The sequence below is a fragment of the Chiloscyllium plagiosum genome, chromosome 15 (assembly GCF_004010195.1).
Source record: "Chiloscyllium plagiosum isolate BGI_BamShark_2017 chromosome 15, ASM401019v2, whole genome shotgun sequence".
NCBI lineage: Eukaryota > Metazoa > Chordata > Chondrichthyes > Orectolobiformes > Hemiscylliidae > Chiloscyllium > Chiloscyllium plagiosum.
Window position 1 is genome coordinate 30690258 of NC_057724.1, and position 10244 is coordinate 30700501.

Genomic DNA, 10244 nt, shown 5'->3' on the forward strand with positions numbered 1-10244 from the left:
CTGGCTAGGATAGCATTTATAATCCATGCTTGATTGTCCTTGAGGTGAGGGTGGACTGCATCCCTGAACTGCTGCAGTACTTGGCATGTAAGTACACCCACTGCTGTTATAAAGGAGTTTCAGGATTTTGGCATAATGACTATGAAAGAAGAGAGATATAGTTGCAAATCAGAATTGCACATAGCTTGGAGAGGAGCTTGCAGGTGGTGGTGTTCCTGTGAATCTGCTATGCTTGTGCTTCTAGGTGTAGAGTTTGGGAGTTTGAAAGGTGATGTTGAATCAGTGGTACAGTAGCGCCTCGACATACGAACGACCCCATTCACGAACAAATCGGTTTACGAACAGGATTGTACGTAAAATTTTGCTTCAACGTACATACGAAATTTAAGGTACGAACGAAAGTGAACATTTTAAATGACAATGTCATGTCCCATTTTCGGAAAATTCTGCAACAAAGCAAAAAACAAGTTTCTCTGGATCGTTTTCTTGTGGCATCACCAACCTCCAAGAGACAAAAAAGAGAAAAGACTCCGGAAATATCTGAACAATGGGAAAATCGATTCAGTTCGTGAACTTTTCGATTCGTGAACCGGGTCCCGGAACGGATTAAGTTCGTAATTCGAGGCGCTACTGTATATTGACGCAGTGCAATTTGTAAATGGAATTCATTGTTGCCATAGTGCGTGAGTAGTGAGGGGAATAAATGTTGAAGGTGATGCATGGGAGTCCAATCAAGTGGCTGCCTTGGCCCTGGATGGTGTCGATTGTTCTTGGGCTGCACTCATCCAGGCAATTGGCATTCCATCAAAATCCTCATTTGTGCTTAGTTGATGAAGAACAGGTTTTGAAGTTCAAAGAGTTGAGTTATGCACCACTGAACCCATCTCTGTCTTATTCTTGTTACCACTGTATTTATAAGGCTGATTCAGTCAGTTTCTGAGCAGCAATAAACTCCACGGTGTTCAAATTGGGGTTTTAGCAATAGTAATGCCATTGAGCATGTAAGAGGATGGTGATTGTTTTCTCTGTTGTTGGATTAGTGATTGCTTTGAACTGATGTGGTGCCACTTACCATCCAATGCCTGGACACTGTCCAGGTCTTGTTGCATATGGACACAGACTGCTCAGTATGAGGAACTGCAAATGGTGCTGAACATAGTGCATTCACAACCAACCGTTTCTGACCTTATGATGAATTAAACCACTGAAGAGATTTGGGCCTTCAACACTACTCTGAAGAATTCTTGCAGCAATGACTTAGACCCAAACTGATTGACCTTTAGCAATCACATCCATCTTTGTTTGTGCCAGCTATTGGAGAGCTTTCACTGGATTTTTATTGACTCTAGCTATGCTAGCATTCCTTTAGGTCATACTCAGAAAAATGCTATCTTCATGCCAAGGAACTCACCTGTGGAATTCAGCTCTTTTAACCATTGTTGGACCAAAGCTGTAATGAGGTCAGGAGCAGAGTGTTTATTTGGGCTGTGCCAGAACCAAAGTGTCATTAGTTGGTTATTGCTAAGCAAGTCCTGCTTCAGAAGCACTGTCAGAAATAAAGATCCATTGTTGGCTAATCTTTGTTTCCTGTTAACTCACTAACTTCTATCCCTACCAATATTAGCCCCGACACCATAAGATTATATTTTCTGTAATAACCTTTAATGTGGCACCGCATTATTGCCTTTTAGATTAGATTAGATTACTTACAGTGTGGAAACAGGCCCTTCGGCCCAACAAGTCCACACCGACCCACCAAAGCGCACCCACCCAGACCCATTCCCCTACATTTACCGCTGCACCTAACATTACGGGCAATTTAGCGTGACCAATTCACCTAACCTGCACATCTTTGGACTGTGGGAGGAAACCGGAGCACCCGGAGGAAACCCACGCAGACACGGGGAGAATGTGCAGACTCCACACAGTCAGTCGCCTGAAATCCATATTGTACATCTATCGGTTCCTTTTTTATTTTAACCCCACACTACCGCCTAACTGCAGTAGTGCTTATTTTTTCCCCCAGCAGCCATGCTGTGTGTGTGCAGGTGTGAGATCGGTTCCCTTTTATCCACACAGATTAATTATTGAAGTACTTTGAAAAATCAGAGAACCAGGTTGATACCGCAATTTGTTGGTAATGGAAGATTGGAGAATATGTTGGGCCATAAGGTTACAGATTGTTATAGTCATAGAGTCATATGGCATGGAAACAGATCCTTCAGTCATTGTGGTTGAATACAATTCTCCTGTTGCTTCCTTAACACCCCATCGATGACTGGTTTTGAGTTTAGATTGGATCATCTAAACTATCTATTGGATCATCTAAATCCATCCTATCTAGTTCACCACAATACACATATGGCGAATATTTTCAATGTGAAGACAGGATTTTATCTCTATAAGGGCTGTATGGTGGTCATTCCTTCCAATCCTATTGTGGAAAGATGCATCTGCAATTGATAGATTGGCAAGGACAAAAATGTTACTTCCTGTTACTGATTTCCTCACTATCTGCCTCAAATTCAGTCAAGCATCCATCTCTGGGAATTGTTCAGTCAGAAGCAGCATATCTAGCATACACGAGACAGACTGCATGAAAGACTACCAATTTTTTCTCCTACGCAAGTTCAGAGCCCATGATTACATTAGGTCCACCCACATTTTGTGTTCCAGATGAGTAGGATTCCAATTGCTACACTGGAAAGAAATCAACCTTACAATTACACAAAGGCATCATTTAGTTTGTCCATGAGCAGCAGTATGAGAAATCAACTAATATATTTCTAAAATATTGTTAATGGCAACTAGTTGACTCTAAAATTATCAGAAGCATTCTGCTGAATGGAAGTGATAACAAGGGTGTAGATTTGTCATGAAACAACTGAGCATCATAACTACCTTTGCAAATACATTTCCTAAAATGAAAACATTTCAATTAGAAGATTTTTTGCCTGTGTTTTTTTGCAGGTACCGAGCTGTAGCATCTTGGAGCCGAATTCAGGGAATTGGCATTCCCCTGAGGAAAGCAGTGGAAGTAATAGCTATTTGGGTCATTTCAATTGTTTTAGCAATTCCAGAAGCTGTAGGATTTAACATGTTCTCAATAGACTATCGGGGAGAGAAACTGAAAGTATGTCTACTCCATCTAACAAAGCCATCAGTATTCATGGAGGTAGGTGTCAACATAAAACTTCAAATCTCTATATTAACATTTAAGCAACATAGGACAAGAATGACAATTAGAAATTTGATCGTAACAGTCCAATCTGTACTGGATGTGAATATTTAGATAACATAATTACTCTTATTATACAGCCTGATGTAATGTGGAATAGGGAAGGGAATAGAGATGTCCTGAATCCAGAACCTGAAAATAAATGATCCGTGAAACAGATTTATCCCTGTGTTAATGTCCCAGTGTTATCCAGTAGTTTGGGAAGTTGAAAAGGCCAGCGACATGAAAGTCCTGGATATATTAGCATCTTTGGCATATCATAAGACTATCTCTCACCTGCCAAATAGATATGGTTTGCAAGTTTGAGACCTTGCTGTTCTATAAAATGGCTGCCACTTTTCCCATAACCACCATTTTCAAAAGGTCCTTTATTGACATTACAATTGCACTGTATACTTGCTAGACTCTCTTTTAAACGTAATTTGGGCTGCAATTTTATTACAACTTTAAGCAATCTAAACAATTCTAATCTCAATTGTGTGGCATCATTCCAAGGCATCGGGACAAAGTGAATATTCCTTGAAATGGGAACGGAGGAAGAAACAAGAGTTGGATTTTAAAAAAGTGTGCGAGGGAGTGAAGATCCAGTTCATATTTAGAGAGCTTAGTGCTGTAATTGATTGCTTTCTTCCCTGGTTAGGATCAAATACGATTTTCTCTCTCTACATAACATTTTGTCTTTTATTTAGCCATTTAATAAATTATTATGAAATTTGAGTAAAATAATCTTCGAATCTGAATTCCTGATGAAATTCTGACATTCAATAAGAATGGAGCTAGAATTACTTACAATCAGACATTCACTTGTCTGTGTGAAAAGGAGCTGGTAGTTTCCAAATTACGTCCAGTTTAAAAAAAAACTATTATTATAATAGGATTTATTTTCAAAATTAGATTTTTCAATTTCTACTTTGTTCAACATAGAAGTAATTTGAACTACCTCATGAAGAGTGCTTAGTGTAAAGTTTAGGTAGCTGTTGTTTATCAATTATAAATTCATACTATCAGGATTGTTTTCATATAGTTCTACAAGAATGTGAAAGATTGGTGGCTATTTGGCTTTTACTTCTGTCTGCCTCTGGCTTGCACTGGTATATTCTACACTCTCATGACTTGTGAGATGCTGAGCAGGAGGAATGGGATGCAAATTGCTCTCAATGATCATATCAAACAGGTAAGGAATCTGAAACACTCAGATACACCAAAACACATGTACAAAGTACCCAGTATACAGAAATATAAGCCTACACTGAAAATAAAGTCTCAAAATTTAAAGAATGCAAACTTTCATTTAAACTTTAACATGATCCACTTTACACCACAAATAGTGGCCCAATACTTCAACTTCCTTTGGCTACACTCCAATTTAATAAACCAGATTTCAACAGCATGGACAATAGATAAAAGTAGTAATTCTAATGGAAGCGGAGGAGGCAGTTATCCATCGTATTCAGGATACATTCACAACAGCTATTAAACCAAGACCATTGTCCAAATGGGTCCAACTGTACAATTAAGTAAGAGATTAAATCAATATAATAAAACTGCCCACCCAAGTCTGACCACACACACAACCCCCACTAACATCTCCTCAGTTCAAAGATACACTTGAGTCTGGTCATAACACTTGTAGACTATTTGTGACTGTACCATAAACTGCATTTTTCCTTTCACATAAACATTTTAAAACATCTATTTATCTAGTGGATCTTTGTTCAAATAGCAACACAGTCATACCAAGTTGATTTTAGCTATTCTGTTAGAGCAGGAGACTTAATAATTAGAGAAATGTTAAAATGGTCTTTACTTTTCCCCAGAGACGTGAAGTGGCTAAAACAGTCTTCTGTCTAGTGGTTGTCTTTGCTATGTGTTGGCTCCCACTGCATTTAAGCAGAATTCTTAAGAAAACTATCTATGATCAGCAAGACCCCCACAGATGTGAACTCCTCAGGTAAGTGTGTGGTACATTTTGAAAGATGCCTTTGTTTCTATTTGGTGGCACCCTGTACTGCAGATCTTGGTTTTTCACCTTGGTTCCTTAGTTCAGGTACACAAGGTCATTAAACCATTGTTCATACTTTGGGTAGGTACCAAGTATCCCTTAGCCAAAAATGGAAGTGAACCAATGCAGCCTGCAATGAGATAACATTTAAAATTATTGTGGCCACCCTGTTTACTCTTACAGAAAAATAGAAACATTGGATAATTCAAGTTCTTAAATCAATAGGCTAAGAAATAGCAAAAGAAATTTATGTTTACTCCATGAAAGAGATTAAGGAGATAAGAAAATTGGGGTCTGACATTGATGATTTGGGAGTAGGGGGGATGAATAGGAAGAATGACAAATCTTAAATTGTCTACTGTAGAGCATTGTCCTATAATCATTTAATTTCTGACTTTTATCACGTCAGGTATGAGGCTTTCATTTTATTTCGTATTAATTATAACAGTTCTTGAATTGAAGAATAACAGGCTAATAGATCTGACTGTAATTTCATGTATTAGAAAAGAGGTAGAAAATAAATGGCTAACTTACAACACAATTAATTTTCACAGTGTTTCTATTCAGTTTTCTTCTAGTTCTGGATTACATTGGGATTAACATGGCTTCTCTCAACTCCTGCATAAATCCAGTGGCATTGTATTTTGTGAGTCAAAAATTCAAGAACTGCTTCAAGGTAATTTTGAAACAAAGTTTACAAATAGTGAAATCAAAGGGTTTATTTTCTATATAGATTTTTGAACTATATCCTAACCGTCATCAAGAACAGTGGATGCAGACCAGCCTAAAAACCCTGTAGCAAGGCACAAGGACCTCACTTTACTGCGATTATTTAGACCTACCTCCCTAACAGCACTGTGGGTGCACCTAAACCTCCAGGGAATGTAGCAGCTCAAAAAGTAACTCACCATCTACTCCTAGCAATTAGGTTTGGGCAATATATGCTGGGGTAACCTTTGACACCCCATCTGTGAACAATTTTTAAAATGCTTTCAGCTTTCTACCTTAACTTTTTTTGGAGATCATGTAGCTGCAATTTTACCTCTGGTCCAGAAATTCTGGATTCAAGACCCACTTCCGAATGGTTAGAAAAACGGTATCATAATGTAGCCAAACAGATTGATTATGATCTTGTAAATGCTTCCGACTGTCTACAACAGGTGTTGAGAGCAGGAGTGTTTCCTGGTCAGCCAGAACTCTATGGTAGCCAGAGTGTAACAGCCTATTCATGTTAAAGACTCCACGTGGAGAGTCATAAGCAAGCTTTATACTCATTCTAAGGCGCTGCCATACACATGTCTTCATGCCCCTTGTCTGCTGTCCACCAATTTCTCTACCTCTTAACCTTGCTCATTCTTAGTCTGCAAGTAAATTAATATAATAATAGCCTCACCCAGATCTCACAATCATTTTAGGACTCTCTGTTGCTTAGATCTTCATGCCATTTTCTGTCCACTTGTTAAAGTCCATTTCCACCCACACTTTTCTACCCACCACAACCCTAGAAAACAAACTAACTCACTTACTCCATCAGTAATTCACATTCAGCTCCCTCATTTGATCCATAACTCTCTGAAACTATAGGTCACCCATTTAAGACAGTGATGAGAGTTTTGTTCTCTAAGGGGGAAGGGTCTTTGGAACTCTCTCCCTCAAAAGACAGTGAAAGCAGTATTTTTAGATATGTTTAAGACAGAGGAAAATAGCTATGCAAAGAATATGAGAGGTTATTGCTGTAGGTAGGAATGTGGAGTAGTCATGGCAGAGCAGGCTCAAGGGGCTGAGTAACTTACTTCTGCCGCTAATCTGTATGTTCATGTTTTTAATCCAATAACAGCTTTGCTAACATTCACTTGTTAAATAATCCTCAGCTCTCACCCTCCAGGAGCTCTAATTTTTTTCAAAATTTAATGACTTTCAGTTCTGCCCCATTTATCTCTGTCTTCAGGCAGTCATCTACACTGGCTCATGTTTATACAAGTAACATTTAAAATACTTTTATTATTAAATCACTATCTTATTCTATTAGGGTGGCATAGTGGCTCAGTGGTTAGCACTATTACCTCACAGCGCCAGGGACCTGGGTTCGATTCCTGCCTCGGGCGACTGTCTGTGTGGAGTTTGCACATTCTCCCAGTGTCTGCATGGGTTTCCTCCCCCAATCTGTTAATTTTATGCTAAATTTATTTCCTTATTACCACAGTCTTGCTTGTGTTGCTGGTGTCAGCGGCCAGCTCTGAGCACACCAATGGATGAGAGAATGGCTGTTGTCAAATGGAAAGCCAACAGCCATGCAAATGGCCTGGATCGGAGCAGCTCACGCTTCAGTAACAAGTACAGTTCATCATGAGCCTTTTTTTAAAGAAAAGGAGAAAACACTTCTTGGCTCTCACTGCCACATAGGTCAGTTTCATACGTGAACTTGCATTTTGTTTTGGAAGATCCAAAGGAGATGTCTGTCTACACATTGTGAGTCTCTGAATATTTGCAGGCATGAATAAAGCAAATGCTTTGACTGTGCTCTCTATATTCCAATATCAAATGTTCATCTTTTATTGATCACCTACATAAATGTTTAATTGCCATAGAGAACAAAAATAAAATATAAATAGTTTATCCTAACGGCCAAAAGCTCTTTAAAAAGTAAGAAACTGAAAAGCAGACTTTTTTTCATAAAGATTCTAACCATTAGAAGTTTAAACAATGCTATATTTCCAAGAAATTGTAGTTGCAGTTACAGATATCTATGTACCAATCACTGGGAGATTTACCTTACTCCTAGATGGCATGCCCACTTTGAATCTGTAAAATTAGAAATGAAGACTTTGGCCCCAGAACTAGCCGTGTCCCTTGCTAAGCTTTCCATACAGTTAAAACACTGGCATCAACCTGATATTGTGGAAAATTGCCATGGTATAGAGAATCATAGAATCCCTACAGTATGGAATCAGGCCATTTGGCCCAACAAGTCCACACCAACCTAACAAAAAAAAAAGCAGGACAAATCAAACCAACCAATTATCCATTAGGCTATTTTCCATCATCAGCAAGTTGATGACAACATCTGTCAAGTGCCACTTGTACAGTTCACTGATGCTCAGTTTGGCTTATGTCAGGGCCATTTGGCTCTTGGCATGCATTACAATCTTGGTCCAAACATGAACAAATAAATTGAACTGAATAGCGATGTGAAAGGTGACTGCCCTTAACATCAAGATGGACCTTGAATAAGCATGGTACAAAGCAGCCCCAAGAAAACTGAAGTCAACAGAAATCAGGAAAAATCTCTTCCACTGGTTAGTCATACCTAGTTCAAACAAACACGGTCATGATTGATGTAATCTAATCATCTCAGTCCCTAGCTATCAGTGCAAGAAATTCTCAGGGTTGTATCAGCAGCCCAACTGTCTTCAGCAACTTCCTTAATTACATTCCTTCCATTATAAGGTCAGAGTAGAGGTGTCCACTGGTTATTGCTGAATATTCAGTAAAACTTATAACTCCTTGGACACTGAAGCCATCTGTGTGATGAGCAGCAAGACCTGGACAACATCCATGCTTGAGCTAATAAATGGCAAACATACACATCACACAACTTCCAAGCAATGACCATCTCCAATAAGATAGAATCTAGCCACATTCCCTTGACATTATATTATGATTACTGAACCCTCAATTTCACGTCTTGGGTTACCATTTACGAGAAACTGAATAGGACCAGCTATATAAATAGTATAGTTACATCAGCAGATCAGAGACTGGTAATGCTGAGATAAGTAACTCACCTCCTAACTTTCAAAGCCTATCCACCATCTACAATGCCAAATCAGAAGTGTGATAAATACTCTCCACTTGCCTGGATGACTGCAGCTCAACAGTATCAGGACAAATCAGTCAACCTGATCAACAACTCATCTGTCAATTTAAAACAGGTATTCTCACCACAACCAACCCAAAACGGCAACAGTGCATATACAGATGCACCACAGCAATTCCATAAGCCCCTTTTATTAGCACTTTTCAAAACTTCTAAAATCTAGAAGTTTAAGACAGCAAACACATGGGAATACCATCCATTAGTTCTCCTCCTAGCCACACAAAATAAAGATTTTGAACTATATCATTATTCCCTCGTTGTTACTCAGTCAAAATCTTGGAACTTGCTTCCAAACAGCAGCATAGATGTGTCTGTACCAGATATACTGCAGTAGTTTAAGCAGGAGAAACTGAGCAAGTCTGGCAGCATCTGTAGCAAAAGAAAAAGTTAATGCTTTGGGTCATTAGAGTGATTTAGACAGACTTAGGCCAACAACCCCATTACAAACTCATGTTAAAAACAGCTAGCTATCATTGACAAATTCCTTGGTTGAAATGAAACACTTCTAAAAGTTTGATAAACTACATTCTTAAAGACTGAAACTAATTTTTTTTTCCAGTTAGCAGGAACATAAACAGGAAAAGCATACTTACACACTGCTACTTAAGAGAGGGGTTAACCCAATCACAAGTGTATTGTTGTACCTGGAACAACTTAGAGAGAGAAAGGCCATTGCTCACAATTAAATTACATTTTACCCATATCAACTTGATTCAATTCTAACCAGAGAAAGTATCCAAACATTTTTGAACTCAAGAAGATAACTATTTTTCAGTCTGCATCCTTTTATTTTAAGATGTTTACAGTATACCCTTTATTGGCAGTACTATATGCCCTTAACTGACAGTGTTTACCTTGCCTAAGGGGGGGGTTCACATCCACAAAAGTCCCCTTAGATCTGTCAAATTGCACTGCATGCCTGTTGTATATCTATAAGCAGCTGGACATAACAGAAAATATAGAGAAAAAGACCTAACACAAGTTAATCTAGTCTTGAGTTGGACTTGCTATGTATCTGGAATTTCAAAATCTGATTTAAACCAAGAGAAGATGATCAACCTGGGAAATTAAATGCATCCAGAAAATCAGCTGCAATCAACTGGGATGATAGCGTTTCTGTGAAGACT

General features: G+C 38.6%; 1 protein-coding gene across 1 annotated transcript in view; it reads left to right on the forward strand.

The window, feature by feature from the left end:
- LOC122557192 (endothelin receptor type B-like) overlaps positions 1–10227 on the forward strand; it is a 45073-nt gene extending 34846 nt beyond the window's left edge. Inside the window, exons 4-8 of the mRNA XM_043704610.1 lie at positions 2971–3175; positions 4263–4412; positions 5056–5189; positions 5808–5916; positions 7444–10227. Of these exons, the coding sequence (XP_043560545.1) occupies positions 2971–3175; positions 4263–4412; positions 5056–5189; positions 5808–5916; positions 7444–7590 (745 nt within the window). The 3' untranslated portion in view covers positions 7591–10227. The remainder of the gene's footprint in view (positions 1–2970; positions 3176–4262; positions 4413–5055; positions 5190–5807; positions 5917–7443) is intronic.
- The last annotated feature ends 17 nt before the right edge of the window (positions 10228–10244 follow it).